Source organism: Lepidochelys olivacea, assembly GCF_965140295.1.
Source record: "Lepidochelys olivacea isolate rLepOli2 genome assembly, chromosome: 3".
Taxonomy (NCBI): domain Eukaryota; kingdom Metazoa; phylum Chordata; order Testudines; family Cheloniidae; genus Lepidochelys; species Lepidochelys olivacea.
In genome coordinates this window covers 133,544,351-133,570,825 of record NC_140413.1, presented here as the reverse complement: position 1 = coordinate 133,570,825, position 26,475 = coordinate 133,544,351, and the positions used below count along the sequence as shown (strand labels likewise).

Below are 26,475 nucleotides of genomic sequence, written 5' to 3'. Positions count from 1 at the left end.
AAAGGGCATAACCATTCGATAGCTGTACGTGGAGATCAAGAAAAACAAAAACTAGAAATGAAATATAAATGTAACAGGGGGTAACTAATCAATGGAGATTACCGAGGGATGTAAATTCTCCATCACTTGGCATCTTTAAATCAAAATTTAATGTCTTTCTAAAATATATCTTAGTTCAGTGTTTAGCAACCAACAAATCATAAAAGGCAATCAGGAGGGTTGTGAGGACTCTGAATTTATTACAATCTAAAGCAATGAAAATTTCTCTTCCACTCCCCACCCAAACTTATCTTTCAAGGTCAAATACAGTGTCAACCTCCTGAAATACACACAAATTGGCTTATCAACATTTTTGTTTACTCCTTTATAATAGATATAAGGGGTCATGAAAATTTATAAGGGGTCCCCCAACTTGAAAAGGTGAGAATACTTTAACCACAAGTTAATGGGATCAGTGTTACAAACACTGGGTGAAGTGCTATGGCCTGTGTTAGTCATTATGATAGTCTAGTCTGACTTTCATATCTACATTATCATAATGATTCCTTCTGGCTTTACAATCTATACTGCTATTGCCTATGACAGGCTGTGTGCATGAAGTAGCAGTTGTACTGCATTTACTTCCTGGAAGTGAAAAGGTTACTTTTGTGAAAAAGGTGACTGTTTAAAATATCAGTTTATAAAAATGGTTAGACATAATTTGTACTCATAACTTAACTGCATGGTTGTTTCTTTAGCACTAACATTTTCTTCTGACAACTCTTTGGATATTCTAGGAAGGCTTACTGCTTCCATTTTCATTTCTACAATTGAAAAGATGAGGTATTTTAACACTTTTTTGCTTGTCTTTTTCCTTTAAACCTAGGCTTAGACTATTGAAGTTTTATTATATACACCAAAGTTACAATCTTTGTTTTTATAAAAACAAAAACAGCAATTTATTAAATTCATAAAGCCAAACATTTGTGTTATATATATATCCAACAAGAAATATCTTAATATTGTTTATAAAAATAAAAAAGTAAACATTCTGTTTTGACCAAGAGTGTATATTGATTACATTGTGTATCCAGGCAGCTTATTTACTACTAGTTCACTGATGTGCTTATATTGATTAGGAATACTCAGTGTCCCAAAATCATCATCCTCTTCCTTGTCTGATGTATTGTTTTCCACACCACTAAGTTCAAGATCAGACATGTTGGATGGCAAGTAGGAGCTAACTTGAGATGTCCTCAGTGACTGGCTCTTTTCCAAAGAGGTTTGGCCCTTTACTACACTATTTAGATCAGAATTAGTTTGCTTACTCTTCACTTCAGGGGCCTGGAAAATATTTTGGTCAATTTTGCTATCTTCTTCCTTGATATGTGAAGCTAACTCCTGCTTATCTAATGAACCTGCAGGAGGAGAGGAGTCACTAATGGATACACCGACACCCGCACCTGTATTCTGTTTTTTTGCTTTTAAGTCATAGGTTCTTTTAAGAGAATGGACTGGAGATGCACTTGAAGGAACTGGTAGAGGAGCTGAAATACTTTCAGTTCTCAGACTTTTTTCAGAAAGTCTGGACTTCTTGGATTCTGATTCCATGTCTGAGCAAGCTTGCTTTGGGCTTACCAGTGCACGCTCTGGGCTGCTATCAAGAGTTTCTGAGCTTCTGCCCGTATCGTCAGCACTGGTGAAATCTTCCGAATAGCCTGTGTTCTCAGGGCTGCCAACAAAGTCATCTGAATACTTGAGTTCAGGGTTACTTTCAAAACTGTTGTTTTGGCCTGGTTGATAATCACCTAACGGGGAAGCATTATAGTCATCTGTGTCTTTGTCATGAATCAAGTGTACTGCTTCCTCATCTACTTTATTTCCCTTTGCATCAGTATCCTGTGTGAAAGTTCTTGGCAGGTGGACTTTCACACCCTTTACTTTGTAAGGGGTTTTAATTGTAGTTACTTCCAGTGAAGAGTTTGTATTCACTTCATATGGATTCTCTTCCTTAGCATTTTCCTCATGATTGTTTGGTCTATTGCGAGCAGCATGTTTCTGTAGGTCAGAAATGTCTTCCATTATAGTGGTGGAGTGATCTTTTTCAATACTACTTTGTATTAAAGTCTCAATATTTTCACCAACCTGAATATTTTGTTCTAAAATTCCTCCCTCAGCAGGATGCCTGTAAGACATCAGATGCTGTTCAGCAGTGTTTCTGAATAGTTTTCCTCTGGACAAAGACCCTTTGCTTTGCTTTTCTCTCAGCATCTCTACTTGCCTTTTTCTATATTGTTCTCTCCTTTCATGAAGTATTAACATATCTGGATTGGTCTGCTGTAATCGTAACCTTAGTGTATTTGTGAGTCCATAAAACAGTTTCTTTCTTGGGGGTGTGTTTTCTTTGGTTCCACTCTTCTTTTCAAAACAGTTGTTTCTTGATGCTGCAGCTTTCCTGGTTCCTTTCCCTGTTCCAGTCTCTCGTAAGGAAGAACCCGCCAATTTAGAAAACTGTTGCTGACTTCTTTTGAACCTTTCTCTGGGGTTAAGAAGTGTTTCCTTATCTTTCCCAGCTGGCCATCTGCTTTTAGTAAGAGGTTTTGAGGTCTTGATGTCAGCTTCTTCTACTTCTCGGTATAGCCAGGCCAGCTGGGGGTGAACAGTAGAAGGTCCCAAGTGCAGGGGCTGATTACTCAGCAGGGATAGTTCTACCAGCAAAGCGTTGACCAGAGGCAGCTCTCTTAGAGCATCTCTGAGCTGCTGGGCACTACCCAGTGACTGGGCCAGGGAACCAGAAGCCCGACCTCTGTCTGGACAAGCTTCCTGTAACGGTGCTGGTGCTGCACTTGGGCTCTGCTCCTGTGGTGCCTGAGGCTGGGCAACTGCCACCCACCCAGGGGCCCGGGCTGGTGGGGGCTCTGTGGGCAGGTGGCTGTAGTACAAAGGGGGAGGGCAGAAGATGTTTGCTTCAATCTCCAGCTCCCTCACCTCCTCCACACATGGCAGATGGGTCTGGCCAGCGGGGGAAGAGGCTTGGCCGCTGTGCTCAGGCTCCAGCTCCCCAGGCAACTCCCTGCCCTGCGGCTCCGTCTGGATGCCGATAGACGTAGAGTGCCTACCATGCCCAGACGCCTGCTCCCCCGGGGCCCCCTGCGGCCTGGGCCCGCTCTGGCGCTGGGTATCCGGGGGGCAGGTGGGCCTGGGCGGCGGCGCTCCCCCGGCCACCCCCTGCCCCAGGCCCGCAGGCAGGTGTCCCAGCAAGGCCGGCCCCAGGCTGCTGAGGCGGTAGCCCAGGGCCAGCTCCCCAACCCGCTCCCCCATGAGGTCCCGCAGGGGGTAGCGGCCCCTGCGGCCCCGGGAGCCGGGCGTCGCCCCGCCCTGCGGCGGCCGCAGCAGCTCCTCGGCGGCCGGGGCCAGGGAGACGCAGCAGCTGCCGAGCAGCCGGGCCGGGCCGGGCGCCGGGGGCAGCGCCAGCAGCAGCGCGTAGAGCGGGGCGCGGCGGAGCAGGCCCCGCAGGGGGCCCGGGCCCAGGCGGAAGAGGCAGGACTTGCCCCGGCCGAAGGGGACGAGCCGCCCCGGCGGGCAGCCCGGCTCGGGTGGGTGCACCAGCAAGGTGGGGAAGTCCAGCAGCCGCAGCGCCACGGCCGGGCGCAGGGGGCCGCGCGCGGGCAGCAGCTGCGGCTCCACCCGCACCCACTCCACCAGCAGCTCCAGCGAGAAGAGAGCCTCGCGCGCACCGCCCTCCTCCTCCTCCGCCTCCATCGCCCAGCGCGAAGGTCTCCGCCCCGCCGCAGTCAGGTCAGGGTCTCGCGAGAGTAAGGGGAGGGGGTTCGGTGGGATGGGGTTGGTGAAGTCTCGAGGGTATAAATTAAGTTCTCGCGAGAGGGGCGTGGCGGCTCCCGGAGAGCGTATGGGAGCAGCGCACGAAGTGACCACGACAAAAACTGTCAGCAACCGGAAGACCTCGCAAAGCCCCTTGGGAGTTGTAGTCTCTGCCCTAGTGCTGGAGCGGGGGAAACCTCCGAGTGGTGACGCTGCAGCACACACCTGCCCGTCACCTGCGTCCGTTCGCCTCGCTGCTGCTGACTCCGGCACTAGCGCTGCAGGGAAGGGCAAGCAACACAGGGGCGGGACTGGGGCTTGTGGGGCGCAGGCCCCAGACCCCCAGGGGGTAGCGCCCAGCCCTGGAGTGACATGTGCCCATCTGCTGTCACTGCACGTGCCCCAAACGTGCTGTAAATGCCATCTATTCCTTTTTAATACATTCCTCCCTGTAGTATCAGAGCACCATGCACACCCATTGAAAAATACCAGGCCTAATTCTCTTCTCATGCTCATATAAATTAGGAGGAGCAACTGGAAATTACTTGAGCTGTGCCAGAGTAAAAACTGATGTGAGATAAGAATCACGCTCAGCATATTCTAGCCAGAGCATTATGTGCCTTTGAACCTTTCTTATCTCCCTCTTCCATTTTAAACCAGTCTCATTGCCACTGATAGAAAAAAATGCTATCAATGAGGTGCTTACTTTCTGAAGACTATTTTGTTCAATTAAAATCACTGTAAAATAATATGGCCTAGATTGATGGCATTAAATTAAAGATACAGAATACTCTTAGCATTTGCCAGCAGGGAGCTAGCTAACGGAAAAGAAAACTAATTCCTCCCTTCCTTTGTTCTGTTCTATTCCTTCCTTTCTCTCTCCTTCCTTTGCCAACAATCACAATCACCCATCTTAAAAAAGAAAAGAAAAGAGGAAACTGTGAGGCAGGATACTGGCCTTCCATTTAGCCAGCACTGCAGGCTAGAATCCAACTCTTAATTTTCAGCCAAATACACTTTGTCTTCATTAGCTATTTTGCCGGAGTAAAGAGTTACGGATGTGACCCTTTATTTGTGACCGGGGTTGAGTGGGAAACACTTAGTGGGCAACAAGAAATCTGTAGTTCAACTCTGCTAGTATTCTGTTAATGCCATTGAACAGGCATTATCTTTGAGACAAAACAAAATGGCAATCTGTCCACCTCTTTAAATGAGTTGGAGGAAGTAAAAATACTTAGCAATTTACAAACAACCCTCAGAATACCCCAAGGAGGTACATGGGTAGGGATCTGCATTTTTCAGGTGGGCAAACTGACACTGAGGTTGTACTCCTAAATTTCAAGATTAGTGGAGACTTCTGAAAATGCCCAACCTGAGAATCTAGGGCCAAATTAATCCTTGATGTCACTCCATTGAAGTTAGTAGTTAAACCATGGATGAATTTGACCTCTGTCGCCTGATTTTCAGATGCTGAGCACCCACAGCTCCCACTGATCTCACTGAGAGTTGCAGGTGTCCAACACCTCTGAAAATCAGTCCCAACGTGTCTCATGATGGAACCCGAATATGGAAGCACAGAAAATTAGTGGATACTTCTGAAAATGTGACTTGGCCAAGGTCAGACTGTGAAGTAGTAGTAAAACAAGGATTAGAGCAGCGAGGGGTTTTTTAATGGCTCCCAGTCCCACAATCAGTTGACATGAACATGCTGCCTCCCCTGAAATCCCTATAAAAAAGATTCCTGATGTAGTTACAATTTGGAAAAAAAAATGATAAACTTCTGTCCCACACATCATGATTTTTAATGAGAGCAATATTACAGGAACATTTATGGTACTGTTTGTTTCAGGTACTAAGACAGAAGCAGTCTGAAAAGAGCTATTTAAGAAAAAATCATAAAAATCATTTTGGAATCCAGCAGTAGCTGTAAATGAAACTATATGGGTAACAGGCAGTGTTTAACATTTGTTTCCCATTCAGGTGGATTCAAATAGTTCACGTAAGATATGGCCAAATCAATCAAACTACGTAAGAAACAAAACCACACTTTTTTTTCAGTCTGAATTATTTTTCCCCCCTCTGAAATTAGCACTTTCATTCCTCGGTTTCTCTCTTGGGAATCTCAGATTGCTAGATTTGACCTCAAATAGATGAATTTTGGGAGAGTAGTGAAAAAAATCCAGACTTGATAGATACACTTACGTTGAGTGTTTGGATGTGGGTTCTTTCAAATCCTGAAGAAAGACAGTTGTGGATTGTGGACTGCGCCTTTAGCAATGCCAAATCCATGTTCTGGAAGGAGAAAGGCAACCAAATAATATGTCATGTTAGAGTGGTAATTCTAGCTTCAGCCTGCAGTGCCTAACTGGAAGATCAGTGTCTTGTCCCATCCATTTTTGCCCCTTCTCATTCATTAAGCAGCTTCATATCTTCTGACTGGAGTAGTCTATCAGTTCTCCCTTTTTGTTTCTGGTCCTCAGTTCTTAGTGGGTCTTCAATTCTTTCTGAGAAGCTGGGAAGTTGGGGAAATTATCGATGGAATCCTTCACTTAACTTTTGTTTCAGTGTGAGTTATTAACCCTCCTTTCCCAGGAATCACAGCATAGAGAACTGGCTCTATAAACTCAGCAGCTTTTGATTTAAATAATTCTTTAAAGGATACAAGAAAAATGTTAAAGGTCCCCTTCAGAGAGAGTCTGAGAGTTTTTAAGTCTTTAGATTTATTGACCACCCTGCAAGTGATTGATTCTTTGGTCAGATACCACTTTATGAATGAAGAGGTCTAACATTTGGAAAGAGATCCTGGAAAAAATTAAATTACACAGTCCTACAAATAGAAGATGCTTATTTTGGTGACCAAGGCAATTACAAACTGTTCTGAACATGAGAGACTGTGGCAATTTATTCATCTTCCAACAATCTCTTGTTTTATTAAATATAAAATAATCTTCCCAGTCCTGGGCCTACATGATGGCATTTGGAATTTGTACAAATATTTAGCTTGACAGCATTCTTATTCAGAACGAGGTCAGTCAATCTGTTGGAATATACAATTGTAACAATAAGAACAATTCTGAAATACTGTATCTTACAATAAGTTCAAAGAAGTCTTATTTGGTCCTTTCTCAGCCACTGTGTTGAAACATCCACTTATCAAGTTAGTGAAGTACAAAAAGAAATTCAGAAATTCATGTGGCAGCCTTCAATAACCCCCTCTCAGTTTCTATCAGCATTCATCTTCTTCAGTTCAAGAGAATAAAGAGCTGTAAATTACAAGGGTAAAGCAGAGGGTCAGAGCAATAATCCTCAGATTTCCCTCTTGGAGAGTTCAGGAAGGGTTTACAACGGAAGCTAATTCAGGTGGGAGCGTGAAATAACTTTAAAAATTACTCTGCGGGTTTGTATGCATGGGCGGTGGGTATCTCAGGCCAAGGGAGGCTAAGCCTCCCCAAACAGCCAGGAGCCCACGCTCCACCTCAAGGCCCCCTCCTGCCTCCCAATTTTCTTCCGTGGCCCCAGCCCAGGTGGCTTCTCTTCCCCGAAGCTGGCTGGGGATAGGGTGGGCCAGCTGGCGGCCCAGGACTCAGGGCATCTGGGGCTGGTACTGGGGCCAACCGGTGCTCTGGTGCTGGGGCTGGCTGATGCTGGAGTGGGCCAGCTGGGGCAGGGTGGACAACGGTCTGGGCCAGCTGGTGGGCCGGGACCTGGGGTGGCTGTGGCGGGGCTTCTCCAGCCATGATGGGGGGGATTAGAGCTCCGGAGGGGGAGTGGGGCAGAAGGAGTGGGGCCTCAGGCAAGAGGGGTGGGGCCAGGGGCTAGCCTCCCCCAACTGGCAGTTCACACACTGCCCATGTGTGTATGTAAGGTGATGAGTCATCCCTGAAATAGAGCCTGATTTAACACATGCATTGATGAGTCATTCCTGTGCTAGGCTTCAGCCAATCCACAATCCAGGGACTGGTCCAGTGAGCCTAACAGGAGGAACGGCAGCTCAGTCTGCTCAGCATCGCTCGAGGGCTTGGAATTCCTCCTTGCATGATATTGGCAACAGACCCCCCAGCCATAGCTTGCTCCAGCCTTTCACTTGTTCCAGCTCTGTTCCTAGTCCTGCTCCACCCTTGCTATCACTCTGGCCTCGTTACAACCTGGCTCTGGCCTCCTGATTCCAGCTCCAACCACTAGGCATGACCATCCTCATCATGGTTTATGACAATGTGTCTGTATATATACACAGGGGATTTAATTATTACCTGCACCCAAGATCCATTTGGTGCAAGGAAGCAGAGAGTATTAAACTCTCTAATCCTTTTCTGCCCCAGCTCTGGCATGAGGAAGAGGAGCCTAGTGACTGCTCTAATTATTTTACTGGAATTTTCTTGAAGGGCCCTTATGCTAGTGGAGGACCAGCATTATGGAACTCTGCCCTACTCCTACCATGTCTCCTCCTGTCCCTGGCTTGCCTTATATGCTGGAAAGGATGGGGCCAGCTGGTACAGGAGCTTGCTGTGCTGGCTTTATACCAACAGTGTGTTTCTCTCTGCCAGGGGAATTCTTCACTGGCCATTTGTATGAGACTTTTATGTTGCCTGAGTAGTGCAAAAAGCTGGAGTCAATGGAGAATCTGATTCTGTGTGTAATTATATGTATATTTATACATACAACACATACACCCTTCCTTTCCTGAATTATTTGGCCTTGCCACGGCTGTCTCTAGCCAGTTTATCAAAGAGCAGCCTGATTGTGCAAACATTTGCTCAGAGGAGTAGCCCGTAAGCATACTGTGTAAGCCCGGTATCTTCATTGGGGCTGCTTGCTTGAGTATCAATTTTCTGGATCAGGCCCTATATGTTTGTAAAAAGAAAAGGAGGACTTGTGGCACCTTAGAGACTAACCAATTTATTTGAGCATGAGCTTTCGTATATGTTTGTAATATGTCACATAAGTTTACAGAACTATGAGTAGTTCTTAATGACACATTTTACTTGCATATGGAACCTAGTTAGGAGAACTCTTAAGCAGTAAAAGAAAAGGATCCCAGTAGATATAACAAAAACATTGTCCAACTGTCTTCAACTGGAACTTAATGGAATATGTTGGAAGGGTAATATGTGTATGTGAGTGCACCCCCTGCATGACCTAGTTCTGAAATGGAATTTCTGAAATATCAAGGCTGTTTCTTGTCCAATTTCTGACTCAGCCAAAACCAGAGTGCACTGAAAGTCACTTGCAGGAGTCTGATCCTGCCAGAGTTCTAGCCTCAATTCTAGGCCAAAAATGTTTGGATTGTTATTTAAACTGAACCTCAGAACCTTTGGAGGTTCCCACCATGAATTTTTACTGTACATTTGGAGCTCTGGTTCCAAAGCACTCAAGTCATGCTTTATTGTTATTATTTTATTTATTATTTATTATTAGCAACTTTATTTTAATGCAACAGGTTTTGAGTTTATTTTTATTCTCTGTTATCTTTAACACCTCTTGGAAGTTTAAAAATAGCTATTTTCCTAACAGTGCAGTCCTTTCCTATTTGGCAAATAGTGATGTGTTTCCCGTCTTTTTAGGGAGATTAAAATGAACTAATGCTGTCTTTAGTATTTTACTTTCTTCAAGTGCTGAGAGAGAAGCTTTGTGGGTTAATTAGTCCTGGAGAGTCAGCAGGGGGGCCCCCACAAGATTGTTTTCTCATTGCCTTAGCAAAAAATAATGGTTGGCTTTTAAAGTGTCAGATGAATGAACTTGTGAGGGTAAGTGGCTCTCCCAGCCTGCTCCAAAACACAATCCACACAAACTCAGCCCCTTTTGGACTTTGGCTTTTTTCAAGGGCTAGTGGAATGGGGTGGGCCAAGAAACACAGCTCTCCCTCCTCTGCTGCAAGTAGAGGGAAAGTTGTTCTTTCACCCCCTTTCCCAGGCTTGGGGAAGCTCAGCTGAAATAGGCAGGGAAGGAGAAGAACCAAGAAAGAATTATGCAGTGAGAGCCAGTGACAAACAGGATGTTACAGAGAAGGGGTAGGCAGCTATATGAAAAGCGGCAGAGAGAGTTGGTCCATGTGGAGCCATGCCTGAGGTCCTTGCTCATACCTTATTCAAGCAAAATTCTCTTACTGAAGTTTATAGCAGTTGTGCTTAAAAAAAGAAGTGAAGTATGGACCTTGGAATCAAATCCTATGTGAATATCCTTCTTGGCATAGTTTTTACAATCCAGCAGCATAGCCTCTATTATTAAAGACCCATATGTCATTATCACTTTAAATTAAAGGTCTCGCCCTCATTCTTTTCCATTATTTATTGTACAACATCATGAACTCATTTGATATTAATAGAAACCCCATGAGCATTTGTGCTGTAATTGAACATTAATTAATGTACCATTGTTTAAATAGTGATACCTACACATCCGGTACACGGGAAACTCTTGCAAGGGATTCAAAAAGGTCAGTTTATTTTCTTTGGTCTTATGGCTGCAATCCTATACTCTCTGTGGTTGTATACATTGACTGATGTTAGGATTCCATTTATTTAGTCATCCATAAAGGATGGCTTAATCAGGGTTGCACACTTTTTATGTGAAGCGGAGAGTCTTTGGGCTAAATATTGTGAAGTGCTGAGACCCCGTGCAACTCCCATCCAAATTGATGAAAACTGCAGGCGCTCAGCACCTCTCAGGATTTGGTTCTTTCTCTGTAGGCAAGGATTTGTCTGGCTCACTCAACACCACCTAAAAAGCTACATTTACAGCGTTCTTATAGGTCAAGATGAAACCACCAGGGGGCAAATTGCAGTTAAGAAAGCCGACAGTGCTTTCTACAGTGAAAGCTCTTACGAACCTCAGCATGGTTTTTAAACTGAATTCACCAGTTAGACGAGCTTTCCTTAACAAAAAACTGGAGATGTCTGCAAATATTTGTTTGGTTAAGAAACTGTTTGTAGTGTGTGCATTTTAACATCACATGCTTGACACTCGTTAAGTCCAAGTGATAATTGCCATTGCAAACCATGTTTGCTAAGGGGCTTATAATATGGCTATTTTGTTCACTGCACGTTTCCAACCTGGAAGACTTTTTTTCCCTTTTGCCTCAAAATGAGTTTAAAATCAATGTGGCTGCTCTGAGAGATTGCAAAAAGTCTGGTGGCAAGTAAGGGGCCAAGAACTTTATTGCTGTCATTGGTCCAAATCCTCTGCCCAGTTATGCGTGAGTAAGGGCTGCATGAACCTCTTACTCTCAACTATATCTGCATCAGGCTGAATGATACGGAGGGTGTTCAGGCCCTGTGCAGAAGGGGGCAGAGGTATTCCATCCCCGCTCAGTGAGATTGAGGTAAAAGCTGCTTGTGGGAGTGGAGACCTAATACAAAAACATTTGTTCCCCCCCACCCCCAGCCCTCCACAGATCCCCGTCCTTCTCTTTCCCCATTTAGGAACTATGGAAGTTACTGCAATCCTAAGGCAGCAGAAATATCAATGGAGCAGCAACATTACCCTTTGAGGTGGATGGGGTTTTGGGTGTCTTGTGAGCATGGTAAGGTGGGGCTGTCTCCTCATCTTGCTCCTCAATTGCCTGGAGAGGGGATCTTCGCCCTGCTGGTATTGTTCTCACCCCGACTGATCGCTCCGTTTCAGAGACTTCAACTGTGATGTGTTTGTGGGTCATTTAGCCCATTCAGGCTTCTGCCCTTGCTGCAGCTCCGCTGGGGAGGAACATGCTGCCCACAGGGTCCTGCCTCCCCTGACACCTTCCCCCAACAGCCAGGCTGCTGCATAACATGGAGTTGAGCAATTCTTCGACTCTGTCATTTTCTAGCAGGACAATGGATAGATATTAACTTTCCTTAAAGATTATTCATGGGAGAGCAGGATCTTTACTGCTTGAGTTCATCAGAAAACTTAACTAGGTAGATGGGCCAGGATTTGGCTCAATATATTGTCTTACTGATTAGAGAAGAAGGATGGTTTAATGGTTAGAGCACTAATCTGGGGCTCTCGAGATCTGAACTGATCTCCTGTGGGAGAGCAGATTTCCTGGGTGACCTCAGGCAAGTCATTTAATGTCTCTGTGCCTCAGTTCCCCATCCCTAAAATGAGGCTAGTACCTTGGGCATTGTGTGGATAAATACATTAAAACTGTAATTACCTTGGATGGCTAGATTATACAGGTTTCAGAGTAGCAGCCGTGTTAGTCTGTATCTGCAAAAAGAAAAGGAGGACTTGTGGCACCTTAGAGACTAACAAATTTATTTGAGCATAAACTTTCGTGAGCTACAAGTGAGCTGTAGCTCACGAAAGCTTATGCTCAAATAAATTTGTTAGATTATACAGTACCTCTTGCCAGCCTCACAGTCCTTTGTACCATGGTAAACCGCAGTATAGAAACCTCACAGTCCTTTGTACCATGGTAAACCACAGTGAGATCCCTCACCCAGCACCAAAAGGTGGTGCAATTGTTGTTATGACGACATTAGCAACACTACACCATAGCTTTATAAAAACTGAAAGTGAGGCATTACACAGTCAATCAAAGCATCAGCCTCTCGCTATCCCCACTTCAGGCCTAGGCATTGTAGCACAAAGAGACTGTTCAGCAACTCTGGGTAAATATTTAGTTCCCCGATATGCAGATGGCGAATATTTATTTCACCAATGTAGAGGAAGCCAAATAATACTATGGTACATGGCTAATTAGAAAATGTTTTCACACCACTTGCACTGCTGTATGACAATCTCTATGTGCAGGAACATAGGGAGTACTTGTCTATACCGTTTCCAACGGTTTTGTAGGACTCTATCACAGAAGACCCGACAGCAGCTGCTGCAATGCTTAGGAACATTGGGCCAAACACATCCTGGTCTAATGCCATAGAATTTAGGTGAGCTACATCAGGAATATATTTGTCTCAGTGAGCTGGTTGCCTTCACACAGAATTTCCCTGTTTGCAGATAAGTATTTTAAGCTTATTACTATCTCAGTGCCATTTTATGCATTTCACATTTGAATTATTCCTGTTGGAGGCAGGTATTGTTTGGGAAGATGTTGCAATAATTACTGTGTGAATCATTTGTTGTGGGAAGTGCTGTGGAGAAAGTAGATGGGAACTATTCCAAAAGGTCTTTAATGAGTTCAGTCATCCAGGATCCTGATTTCCATCTCATAAATAATAAACTGTCCTCAATATGCTAATTCAAACTTGGCTTTAAATTGCTCATTTTAATTTTGCAAGAAAAATAATCAAGAGAGAAAAGTTCTGAAAAACACAAATCTGCCCTGTTACTGTGAGAAGGCACTCTGAGGTTGCAGCAGCTCTTCTTATTCAGAACTTTGTAAGGGCTGTATGGTGACCTTGTGGCTTGTTCGTCTTTATTTTTAGACCCTGACTTGAAGAGTGAATATAATTCCAATTCAAATTTTAATTCAAGAAAATATGTAATCCCTGCTTCTTAGAGGAAGGGCAGTTACATGGCCTAGTGGCAATGTTCTCTGGCCTGCTACACCATCTCCTGTGATGCGAGACACCCAGTCTCAGTTTCTGGTCCTGATCTCTTGCCTGCCAGGCCAACAGACTCTAGAAGTGTTGCATAGACAGCAACCCCAGAAGGGTGGTGGTATATGCTCAACAGTGACACCATATGCTTGATTAAGAGCACTTCCAACAGACACTAAAGCCCTGCGCAGAAGCAGCCTTGTAATGAAGAGGGGTAGGGGTAGGGGTGAGGGAGTGTTTTGCAGGAGACCTTATTGAATTTGCAAACCTTCATAATAAGTTTAAATGTACAATTGCTAGGCAAGTGAATTAGCACTTTCAGGCATTTCTGCTTCAAATAGATAGCTAGTCCACTGCACACCAGAGACTACATGTTAGCAGCTATTACAGCAGCAGAATAGCAGCATTACTGTTAAGGTTGAGATTATTCCACTCTAAAAACTTCCTTTTCAATCATTCACATTTTCTCAAAATAGTCTTGTTTGAGTAGATACGGATTCTGATCTTACATTGCATCATAACCTATAATAGTATCCCAGAACTATGAAATAAAATCAAATTATTTTATTTTAGATATGTACCAATAATATGTTTAATTTAACTTAAGTTTTAGGTGCCTGGTAAATAGGCATGATTGGAAGAGCCTGATTCTAACCTCCAGGCACATGGTTCTGCAAACACAATTGTAGATTTTTGTGTTCAAGACACAAAACACCCCTAACAGGTGACTAAAATTTCTGCCCTAGAGAGAATAAAAGCTTTTTGGGAACATGAATATCCCCAGCCAGGGATCACATAATGCATATATTTACTGTGCCTTTAAGGAATAACAAAAGGTAAAAATGGAAACCACTCTGAAACAACCCAGGGGCTGCCAAGTGCATTCATTCCTTTCTTAAAGCCTCCTTGAAAGATGCCATTAATTAACACTGACAATTCTCAGAGGTAGATCCCACACCCCTTCATCATGGATGTCTGGGAAGCTATCCCCATCATTCTGAGGGGATGGGGAGAGAAGAACACTCCTTCTGAAGACTTCTTAATACACTTCTTAGGCTGATCTTAAACTGAATAAATTATTTCTGCTGTATGCATTAAAATGTAGTGCTGTAACTTAAAACAGAAGGGAGGTACTCTGATAACTCAGAGAAGATCTGTTCTCCAGATAGTGAATGGGAGATGTGGAACCAGGCTATGTTTGGTGTAACTACTGGGAGTTATGAAGTTACATTTCACCCCAAGCACCCGAAGCTCAGAATTCAACTCCTAAATCTTAAATCTATTTTCATTCACTAAGTAGAGGTAAGGATACTGCCTTTCAGAGCCTCCTGAGCTTTGGAGCAGTTTCCATTTTATCTTGCATTCAGCTTGATTATGAATACCAATAATACTTCTACCTGATCTTTGTGTTTACAGGCTAATTCGATAAAGCCATCTTTGGTGAACTGTCTTTGATGAAGATTGAATTAATGGGTCCGCTTCACTTTTACACCCATTTTAAGTTTCCTTTGCACTGCCAGAGCAGTTTAAGGGGGCGCAAGGGCTTTTTTGTGTGGGAAGTTGTGCCAGTATAAGATAAGACGTGAATTTAAAGTGCTATAGTGATGCTGTTATATATCCCCATGTAGACAATCTTATTCCAGTCTGAGAGTCTTTTTCCAGTTTAGTTGATGGCACTTTGGAAGCAATTTAAGCTAAACCGGAAAAAGCCACTCTTTTAAGAGTATCCATACAAGGAGTTATACCGGTGTAACCATAGTTGTTTCACTATATAATTCTATCAGTATAACTACTTGTGTAGACAAGCCCTTAGTGTAAATGAGAACCAGGCCAACAGGAATTTTTCTTTTATAAACAAAAGCTCTATTTTTCTATAAACTACCACTTGGCAGCTTATTTATACTGTGTGAAGGGCAGCTGATTAAACAATGTGCTGCGATCTTATCTGCTCAGCAACATCACCGAGTTAATGTGCAGTAAGCAACTTGCAGAGACGTGATCAAATGCATTACAAACTACTCTGGCATTGCATAGGCAAAAGTGGGACAATATTAGCTTTAAATAAATAAATAAATGTCTTCTTAACAGCACAGTGAATACATGCTTCTCCATGGTTACACACTCCAGACTGGAGTAGACAGGAGATATTGCATCTCCTGGGCCTGTGGGGGAGAAGAGGCTGTGCAAGTGTAGCTACGAACCAGCCATAGAAATGTGGACATCTAGGAGCAGATTGCACTGGGATGCAGGAGAAGGGCTATGACAGGCACCAGCAGCAGTGCCGTGTGAAAGCGAAGGAAATGGGGCAGGTGTACCAGAGGGCCAGGGAGGCCAATGCTGAGCGGCAGACCTGCCACTTTTACAATGAGCTGCATGCCATAGTTGGCAGAGACCCCACCCCGCCTCCCCGCAGATCACTGTGGATGCCTCTGAGAAGCCTGAGACACAGACCCCTGGTGTGAACAGCGAGGACAAGGAGGAGGAAGAAGAGGCGGACGGGGGACGTGCAGCTAGGGGGTCCAGCTATGCTGCGAGCCAGGGCTTGTTTGAAACTCCACTGCAGTCAGTCTTGGCAGTTGAGCACAGGAACCTCAGGTAAATGTATTTCCCAATACAAAGATGAACTGATAGCATCCTCAACTTAGCAGGACACTGCTATCGTCTTTTTCATTAATTTACTCTTACTAGAAGTGGTAGTGGTACACAAAGAGAAGTAGAATTGTAATCTGCTTTTCATTCCCCTGTACTTTTAGGTGGGGGGAGGGATCATTCAGAGCAGTTTGTTTATGGACACAGGGATGTCCCTTGAATCCCCCTGAGAGATCTCAATGAAACTTTCACAGAGGCACTCTGCAAGCCGCTCCCAAAGGTTTCTAGGGATTGCAGTCTTATTTCTTCCTCCGTGGTAGGACACTTTCCCATGCCAGTGAGCGACAATTTTGGCAAGCACCATTGCGGTAAATGAGCTAGTGGCATGGGCCAAGGTGACTTTGGGACACCAGCAGTAGCTATGCTCTCTCTGCCTTTGTTACTCTCAGGAGTGAGATAGCATCTAAAACCACCACTGCTTGGGAAAAACAGTGCAAGTATTCAGTGCCATCGCCCTGTACTCGGAGTTTCATGCAACCAAGCAATACCCTCCTTATTTCCCTCACCCCTGGTGGGCCATACTCACCATGGCTGGTCCTGTCAGCAGTGCTGTGCACAAGCACTCCGAATCAGAAGGGTCAATAAGCATGTCTTCCTTAAAACTGTAGGGGAGCAAGGGAAGGGAGTTTTGAACCTTGAACTTTTGCTTTCCATTGTGACTACACTGACAATGGTACCTCTGTGTGTTTTATCTGTAGCTGCTGCCATTGCAGCCTGGAGGGGTTCCTCCTTCACACCCACAGAATGGCTGAGCCAGATAAGGAAGAGAAAGAAGAGGATTTGGGATGAAAAGTTCAGTGAGATCCTGCAGGCCCTGGCTGCATCAGAACATGAGCAAAGGGCCTGGAGGATGATTATTTCAAACTGTACGGAGAAGAAAAGAGAGGATATGAAAGAGGCCCAAGAGCCCCAGCAGGAAAAGGAGAGGGAGGTGCACCAGGACATAATGGGGGTTCTCCAGCAGCAAACACAGATGCTGCAGGTTCTTGTGGACCTACAAGTTCAACAGTCCCTGGCTTGCCTCCATTTGCAGTTCATAGAGAACTCCATTACAGCACCTCTCTCCTCAACATTCCATGTGGTATCAGGCCCTACATCCCTACTCCTACCACTCCTTACTGGGGGACAGGGCCGGCTCCAGCGTTTTTGCCACCCCAAGCAGCAAAAAAAACAAACCAAAAAACCTTGCCGAGGCAGAGTGATGGTGCGGCCACCGAATTGCCGCCGCCGCCGTGGGCGGATTGCTGCCCCAGAGCCCGACCTCCTGCCACCCCTTTACACTTGCCGCCCCAGGCACCTGCTTGGTTCACTGGTGCCTGGATCCGGCCCTGCCAGGGGATAGTAAGGACAACCACAGCTTTGCATAAAGCCACAGTTGTTGTATGCATAGCCAAAAATGGGCATGAATGTTCTTTCCCATTAAGTTCTGTTCCGTGAATTTAAGTTTTTAATGTATCTGCTTTTAAAGGTCCCTGGTGTTTGGCTTCATGATCCAGGGAAGTCCAAGCAAGGGATAGGTTGGGTCCCCCCAACATCACTACTGGCATTTCGTCACCAGTGGTAATCTGCTAGTAAGGGAAATAAAAGACCCCGCTGCCAGTTTTCTTAACAGTACTGTGTTCTTAAAGCTATGAGTGTCATGCACGACCGACACTTTCATAAGCATAGAAAAGTAGCCCTGTCTGTTGATGTGCTCTGTGACAAAGTGGGCTAGTGCCAGAATCGGGATATGCATACCTTCTGACTCGCCATTGCAGTTCAGGAACCCCATTGCTTCAAATCCGTCCACTATGACCTGGAAACTTGCCAAGAGTCTCAGTCCTGCATAGCAGGAGATGATTAATGGTCCTGCACACTTGTATGACAACAGCCACCACAGTGGATTTACCAACTTCAGAATGATTTCCCACTGACCGGTAGCTATTTGACATTGCAAATTTCCACAGTGCGACCGCCACTTGTTTCTCTACTGTCACTGCAGCTCTCATTCTGGTGCCTCTGCTCTGGAGGGGTGGGGCAAGCGGAGCACACAGATCCAAGAATGTGGCCTTTTGCATCTGAAAATTTCTTCAGCCACTGCTCATCACCCCAAACCTGCATTATGAAGCAATCCCATCAGTTAGTGCTCATTTCTCAGGCCCAGAAATGCCACTCCACCGTCTGCAGCTGCTCCATGAATGCCACCAACAACATTGAATTGGTTTTCACTATGTCCCATAGCAGTCTGTGCTCTATGAAATCATCATGTTGTGTGATGTGGTTCGCAAAAAGAAAAGGAGTACTTGTGGCACCTTATAGACTAACCAATGTATTTGAGCATAAGCTTTCGTGAGCTACAGCTCACTTTATCGGATGCATACTGTGGAAAGTGTAGAAGATCTTTTAATACACACAAAGCATGAAAAAATACCTCCCCCCACCCCACTCTCCTGCTGGTAATAGCTTATCTAAAGTGATCACTCTCCTTACAGTGTGTATGATAATCAAGTTGGGCCATTTCCAGAAAAAATCCAGGTTTTTTCCCCTCCCCCCCCCCACCACACACACACACAAACAAACCCACTCTCCTGTTGGTAATAGCTTATCTAAAGTGACCACTCTCCCTACAATGTATATGATAATCAAGGTGGGCCATTTCCAGCACAAATCCAGGGTTTAACAAGAACGTCTGAGGGGCAGAGGGTGTAGGAAAAAACAAGGGGAAATAGGTTACCTTGCATAATGACTTAGCCACTCCCAGTCTCTATTCAAGCCTAAGTTAATTGTATCCAATTTGCAAATGAATTCCAATTCAACAGTCTCTCGCTGGAGTCTGGATTTGAAGTTTTTTTGTTGTAATATCACAACTTTCATGTCTGCAATCGCGTGACCAGAGAGATTGAAGTGTTCTCCGACTGGTTTATGAATGTTATAATTCTTGACATCTGATTTGTGTCCATTTATTCTTTTACGTAGAGACTGTCCAGTTTGACTGATGTACATGGCAGAGGGGCATTGCTGGCCCATGATGGCATATATCACATTGGTGGATGTGCAGGTGAACGAGCCTCTGATAGTGTGGCTGATGTTATTAGGCCCTGTGATGGTGTCCCCTGAATAGATATGTGGGCACAGTTGGCAACGGGCTTTGTTGCAAGGATAGGTCCCTGGGTTAGTGGTTCTGTTGTGTGGTATGTGGTTGCTGGTGAGTATTTGCTTCAGGTTGGGGGGCTGTCTGTAGGCAAGGACTGGCCTGTCTCCCAAGATTTGTGAGAGTGTTGGGTATCCTTCAGGATAGGTTGTAGATCCTTAATAATGCGTTGGAGGGGTTTTAGTTGGGGGCTGAAGGTGACGGCTAGTGGCGTTCTGTTATTTTCTTTGTTAGGCCTGTCCTGTAGTAGGTGACTTCTGGGAACTCTTCTGGCTCTATCAATCTGTTTCTTCACTTCCGCAGGTGGGTATCGTAGTTGTAAGAATGCTTGATAGAGATTTTGTAGGTGTTTGTCTCTGTCTGAGGGGCTGGAGCAAATGCGGTTGTATCGCAGAGCTTGGCTGTAGACAATGGATCGTGTGGTGTGGTCAGGGTGAAAGCTGAAGGCATGTAGGTAGGAATAGCAGTCAGTAGGTTTCCGGTATAGGGTGGTGTTTATGTGACCATCGTTTATTAGCACTGTAGTGTCCAGGAAGTGGATCTCTTGTGTGGACTGGTCCAGGCTGAGGTTGATGGTGGGATGGAAATTGTTGAAATCATGGTGGAATTCCTCAAGGGCTTCTTTTCCATGGGTCCAGATGATGAAGATGTCATCAATATAGCGCAAGTAGAGTAGAGGTGTTAGGGGACGAGAGCTGAGGAAGCGTTGTTCTAAGTCAGCCATAAAAATGTTGGCATACTGTGGGGCCATGCGGGTACCCATAGCAGTGCCGCTGATTTGAAGGTATACATTGTCCCCAAATGTAAAATAGTTATGGGTAAGGACAAAGTCACAAAGTTCAGCCACCAGGTTAGCCGTGACATTATCGGGGATAGTGTTCTTGATGGCTTGTAGTCCATCTTTGTGTGGAATGTTGGTGTAGAGGGCTTCTACATCCATAGTGGCCAGGATGGTGTTATCAGGAAGATCACCGATGGATTGTAGTTTCCTCAGGAAGTCAGTGGTGTCTCAAAGGTAGCTGGGAGTGCTGGTAGTGTAGGGCCTGAGGAGGGAGTCTACATAGCTAGACATTCCTGCTGTTAGGGTGCCAATGCCTGAGATGATGGGGCGCCCAGGATTTCCAGGTTTATGGATCTTGGGTAGTAGATAGAATATCCCAGGTTGGGGTTCCAGATGTGTTTGTTCTTACAGCTCTGCCGTTACCATAGGATTGTGCGTCCTATGCTTGCAACGCTCATGACACTAATGCAGAGATGTGCTGGTTCCATTCTTCTGTTAGAAATGGTGGACAGTGAGGAGGGCCACGCAAATTCATGGGATTTTTTTAAAAAGGTGCAAAATGATGGGATATGAATAACATAATGGGATGGAAACAGTTGCATGTTGGGAAGTTGACCCATTGCTCCCAGTCAGCCCTGCATGACTTGTTTCTGCCCCACACCATGCATTGCCAAAATTTCCCAAAAGAGAGTGACCTGGACAGTGGCAAGTTGCACACTGGGATACCTACCCATCAAGCACTGCATTGTGCAATGACACAAGCACTCCTGATGAGTACATGCACAAGGAGTCAAGTAGACACATGCATGAGAGCTACACTAAGTGCAACAGCTTTATGCTGACCTGTGTAGACCTGGCCCTAGTCCCTCAGGTCATGCATGAAATATATAATGGTGTGAGTCAGGGACATACTTATGCGCTGGTGTCTGTGCAGACACCTGTACTGTGAATAAAGAATGGTTTTTAGTTTCCAGGGCTGTAATTATGGCACCTTTTACAAGCACTAAATTCACCTGCCCCAAGAAAATAAATCATGCAATGATTTAAAAAGCTGTATGTAATAAAGGGCTTCTCCTTGAACGTTACTTATAGCCATCAACCAGCAAGTCCAATGGGGAATTCAGAAAGTCCATTTGTCACCATATAATTAGAAAAAGAAAAAAAATCTCTTTATATGTGCCACTCACTATGGTATCTAGGCTCCAGAAAGCATGATGGGAAGTGCTAAGGCTAGAGATAGTCCAAAGCTGCAAAGCTGGAATTCAGACTTCATCAAAGTTTGGAGAGTTTGGATTCAGTGGGTTGGTTTTGGTCTATTTCTAGCTACTTTTTTGTTGCAAAAGATTCTCATTTCTAAAAGAACACCCTGTAATGAATAGGCAGAGTTCTCTTTTTAAAACTCCTATATTTTTTTTTCTCTTCTACACTGCCTCACCTGCATTGGTTAATCTTTATAAGGGTCTTTTCAGCAAAGCAGAAATGTATTAAACATGTCCCCAGTCCGGTAATCTGATTGACATGGCAGATCTCTGCATTAGTATGGATGGAGGCCCATAACAGTCAATGGGGCTCTGTGTGGACACAGACGTCTATGGTACAGATCAGTCTTCCGGAATGAAATCTTGCTGAGGAAAGAATAAAACTGATTATAAACACAGTGCTGCTTAATGCACAAAGTAAACAAATTGAAGGAAAACAAAAGTTTTGTTTAATTTGCGCTGTTACCTTCTCTCAGTTACAGTTTTCAGACAAATGTGATTTCTAAGTTCATGATATTGTTTTTATAATTAAGTTCCTCAAATGTCTTTGTTTTTATATTTTCATATTCAGTGTTAAGTTTCAACCATGTTATTAGCCATGAGACAGGAATGCCACATTCACGGTATGTCGACGCTGCAATTGGTATAACCCACATAGGATACCTGTTGTTAATATCTGTTAGTAAATATTAGCCATTTTTGTCTTTTCCTTTCTGTATATTTGATTCATTTAAATATTAACTATTCTTTAGAATCCTTTGGATATTAACAAAGAGTATGTTGAATTCTAAGGCCCAGAACACTGGTCCTTGATCAATAAATAACCCTATTCAGGTATTCTAGGTGTTCGACTGTATATAATAATCCTGGGTTCCTCTATGTCTATAGAAGTCCAGATAGTCTGGGAAACCATTCCCTTATATATATGTTTACATAGGCATATATTAACCTGGGAAACTGATAAGAGATGATTCTTATAGTAGATGTCTTCTGTCGGGGAATCAACAGGAAAGAATAATTATGGGGTAAAAAAGACCCACTGAAATATATTATCTTGAAGAACTATTAGTCCTCTTGGTTGTAAGTAATTATGCCTTTGCACATAAATCAGATAAACTGAGAATGTATCGAACTAACATCAGAACACACGTTTCTTTTGGCAAAGAGATTTTCTGTGTTTGGAAACCCTATATAATGACACTGGTATAGGAACTTAGTTGGGGAATGAATCTGCCACGTACCTCCCGATACAGTGAAGGGGAGCCAGAGAACCAGCTCTTTATCATTACCATCCCACCAAAAGGTGGTAATGCATCGAATCATTCAGTATTCTGTATAGCTCTGTACTAATCTCCGATTGATCATCCTTGATTAAATAATTCCAGTTGAGCCTGTTGTTCAACAATCTGGAGTTGTCATTAACTCAGACACGCAAGGCCGTGCTGGCTTTGCTTGACCACGCTCACTCAGAGCAGCAGCCATATAGCCAGGGCAGCAGGGACAGTGGCACAGGCTAATCGCCAGGGGAAGTACACAGAGTCCCGGGCGGGATTGTACTGGAGTGGCGAGCCCATGCTGCCGTCACCTCTGCCACAGCTCTGCTGCTCTGTTGAGTGAGCTAGCTCGATAAAAGCTCACTCGGGTAAGCCTGCGTGTGCTGCAATCATGCCTTCCAATGACTGTGACTGGAGTCCCAAGGGGGCCATGCTGAGATTGCTCAATTAGGGCAAATTGCAAAGAATGGGGCAGACAATCCCCAAAACTAGTGGTTATTGCAATACTTACATTCACTAAGACAGCAACAAAACAGCTTCTACAATACCTTACTGGTTATCCAGAAGCCTGAAATACAGTTCCCTTAAAGCAATTCAGCCTTGAGCTCCCACCCAGACTGCCAAGTCAAATATGACAAGGATTACTGAAAATCTTGTTCAGCATAGAAAAAATTCTACCAATCCCAAAGGATCAGACACATTACCTCCCTAGTCAATGAATAGTTCAGATCTTACCCAAATACATGTATTGGTTAAAAGATCGTTATACATACAGACATGAATAGAAATTCATGGTTCAGTTTCATAGTAATGACAGTGAGCTTTAGAGTTGCAAAGCATTCTTTCAGAATTAGTCCATAAATTCAGTCCAATGTTCAATATCAGGTTGATCCAGAATGGAATTGGAGACCTCAATCTTGTGGCTCAAGCTTCCCCTGATGAAGCATAAATAGATTTGAGATGAAAGGGTCAGGTCCCAAGAGTTTTTTATAGAGATTACTGGCAGGCTATGATAGCCTCTTGACAACATGCAGTCCTTGGGTGAAAAATAGGTAATCGTCCTAGCTTTGAAGTAGACTGCCTGTTTTGTATGTATATACAGGTAACTAGTTGCATTCATCAACATAAGGTCATTATCCATTAAGCAGTTTATAGACAGTTTACTATAAACTTCAAAGTGTAGTATAGACAATGAAATTATTATACCCAACTTTCATCTAAATGTTAATATTCCCTTTTGATCTTTGAATTAATAGATATAGAAACAGACAGGAGCCATCTGTTTACATGGTTAACATCTAACAAGATATATATAAACACACAGAATTAGTATTACCTCTAGTTCTCTAACAATACAGGTTTGCATTTCAAAGCTCTAATCTATCTAAAATGAAATGGCCCTAATTACCATTTACATACTTTTTTAACATGTCTCTAAAGGTTGCATTTGGGTCCATTAGTCTGCTAGTCGTGTAACCCTTTCTGGCCCTGTGTCACACATACCCCGAGAGTTTTTCTGGTAAATGCTATGGGCCGTATTCTGCCAACTTTACTCAGGTAAAACTCCAAGTAAAGACTGCCGAATTTGGCTTCTCTCTCCGAACTCCAAACTATCCTTCCCCATTCTTTGGATCTGGCAATCAACTGCACCATTGGACAATTCAGCTCCCTATCTTGTTGGTTCTGGAACTATTGCTCTGTTAGGGCGATCAGACTTACTTTCAATTCTTCTTCCTGGCTTACATAAATTTAAAGAACAATGTAGTAATGCTAGGGACTGGGTTCACCCACTAGTGCAGCTCTTTGGAGGACCACACTTTCTTGCACCCAAACATTATAATGCTGAGCCCCTTATGGTATCAGTTTCAAAGCTCATGGGAAGGATTTGCAAGAGCTCTGCTACGTGGGTCCTGTCCTGACTACCAGTATTGCTTCTGTAAGTCTGTCCGTGGGGTCAGAAGGACCACTTCCATGCCAGAGAGAGATGAAGTCTTGGTGGAGGGTGGGGGATAGGTATAGGCAGGGTTGCATCACATATAAGTGCTGGAGGAACCAACTAGGGGCAGAGCTCTTCTTGACCTGCTGCTCACAAACTGGGAAAAATTAGTATGGGAAGCAAAAGTGGATGGGAACCTGGGAGGCAGTGACCATGAGATGGTCAAGTTCAGGATCCTGACACAAGGAAGAAAGGAGAGCAGCAGAATACAGACCCTGGACTTCAGAAAAGCAGACTTTGACTTCCTCAGGGAACTGATGGGCAGGATCCCCTGGGAGAATAACATGAGGGGGAAAGGAGTCCAGGAGAGCTGGCAGTATTTTAAAGAATCCTTATTGAGGTTACAGGAACCAACCATCCCGATGTGTAGAAAGAATAGTACATATAGCAGGCGACCAGCTTGGCTTAACAGTGAAATCCTTGCTGATCTTAAACACAGAAAAGAAGCTTACAAGAAGTGGAAGATTGGACAAATGACCAGGGAAGAGTATAAAAATATTGCTCGAGCATGCAGGAGTGAAATCAGGAAGGCCAAATCACACCTGGAGTTGCAGCTAGCAAGAGATGTTAAGAGTAACAAGAAGGGTTTCTTCAGGTATGTTAGCAACAAGAAGAAAATCAAGGAAAGTGTGGGCCCCTTACTGAATGATGAGGGAGGCAACCTAGTGACAGAGGATGTGGAAAAAGCTAATGTACTCAATGCTTTTTTTGCCTCTGTCTTCACAAACAAGGTCAGCTCCCAGACTACTGCACTGGGCAGCACAGCATGGGGAGGAGGTGACCAGCCCTCTGTGGAGAAAGAAGTGGTTCGGGACTATTTAGAAAAGCTGGACAAGCACAAGTTCATGGGGCCGGATGCGCTGCATCCGAGAGTGCTAAAGGAGTTGCCAGATGTGATTGCAGATCCATACGCCATTATTTTTGAAAACTCATGGCGATCGGGGGAAGTCCTGGACGACTGGAAAAAGGCTAATGTAGTGTCCATCTTTAAAAAAGGGAAGAAGGAGGATCCTGGGAACTACAGGCCAGTCAGCCTCACTTCAGTCCCTGGAAAAATCATGGAGCAGGTCCTCAAAGAATCAATTCTGAAGCACTTAGAGGAGAGGAAAGTGATCAGGAACAGTCAGCATGGATTCACCAAGGGCAAGTCATGCCTGACTAATCTAATTGCCTTCTATGATGAGATAACTGGCTCTGCGGATGAGGGGAAAGCAGTGGACATGTTGTTCCTTGACTTTAGCAAAGCTTTTGATGCGGTCTCCCACAGTATTCTTGCCATTAAGTTAAAGAAGTATGGGTTGCATGAATGGACTATAAGGTGCATAGAAAGTTGGCTAGATTGTCGGGTTCAATGGGTAGTGATCAATGGCTCCATGTCTAGTTGGCAGCCGGTATCAAGTGGAGTGCCCCAAAGGTGGGTTTTGTTCAATATCTTCATAAATGATCTGGAGGATGGTGTGGATTGCACCCTCAGCAAGTTTGCAGATGACACTAAACTGGGAGGAGAGGTAGATATGCTGGAGGGTAGGGATAGGATACAGAGGGACCTAGACAAATTAGAGGATTGGGCCAAAAGAAATCTGATGAGGTTCAACAAGGACAAGTGCAGAGTCCTGCACTTAGGATGGAAGAATCCCATGCACCGCTACAGACTAGGGACTGAATGGCTAGGCAGCAGTTCTGCAGAAAAGGACCTAGGGGTTACAGTGGACGAGAAGCTGGATATGAGTCAACAGTGTGCCGTTGTTGCCAAGAAGGCCAATGGCATTAAGATGTATAAGTAGGGGCATTGTCAGCAGATCGAGGGACATGATCGTTCCCCTCTATTCGACATTGGTGAGGCCTCATCTGGAGTACTGTGTCCAGTTTTGGGCCCCACACTTCAAGAAGGATGTGGATAAATTGGAGAGAGTCCAGCGAAGGGCAACAAAAATGATTAGGGGACTGGAACACATGAGTTATGAGGAGAGGCTGAGGGAGCTGGGATTGTTTAGCCTGCAGAAGAGAAGAATGAGGGGGGATTTGATAGCTGCTTTCAACTACCTGAAAGGGGGTTCCAAAGAGGATGGCTCTAGACTGTTCTCAATGGTAGCAGATGACAGAACGAGG

At 44.4% G+C, this 26,475-nt stretch overlaps 1 protein-coding gene and 1 long non-coding RNA gene across 2 annotated transcripts in view; one reads left to right on the top strand and one right to left on the bottom strand.

Moving 5' to 3' along the window:
* Nucleotides 1-960: 960 nt before the first annotated feature.
* On the bottom strand, nt 961-3,783 carry MAP10 (microtubule associated protein 10). The gene has a single exon (XM_084622674.1). The coding sequence runs from the start codon at nt 3,739-3,741 to the stop codon at nt 1,057-1,059; it is 2,685 nt and encodes an 894-aa protein (XP_084478800.1). The 5' UTR covers nt 3,742-3,783; the 3' UTR covers nt 961-1,056.
* Nucleotides 3,644-26,475, top strand: part of LOC311517654 — a 90,716-nt gene continuing 67,884 nt past the window's right edge. Inside the window, exon 1 of the long non-coding RNA XR_014710750.1 lies at nt 3,644-3,777. This is a non-coding gene — a long non-coding RNA (uncharacterized lncRNA). The remainder of the gene's footprint in view (nt 3,778-26,475) is intronic.

Coding starts and splice junctions, on each gene's coding strand:
- MAP10 (XM_084622674.1), bottom strand. CDS start 3,741: ATGGAGGCGGAGGAGGAGGAGGGCGGTGCGCGCGAGGCTCTCTTCTCG.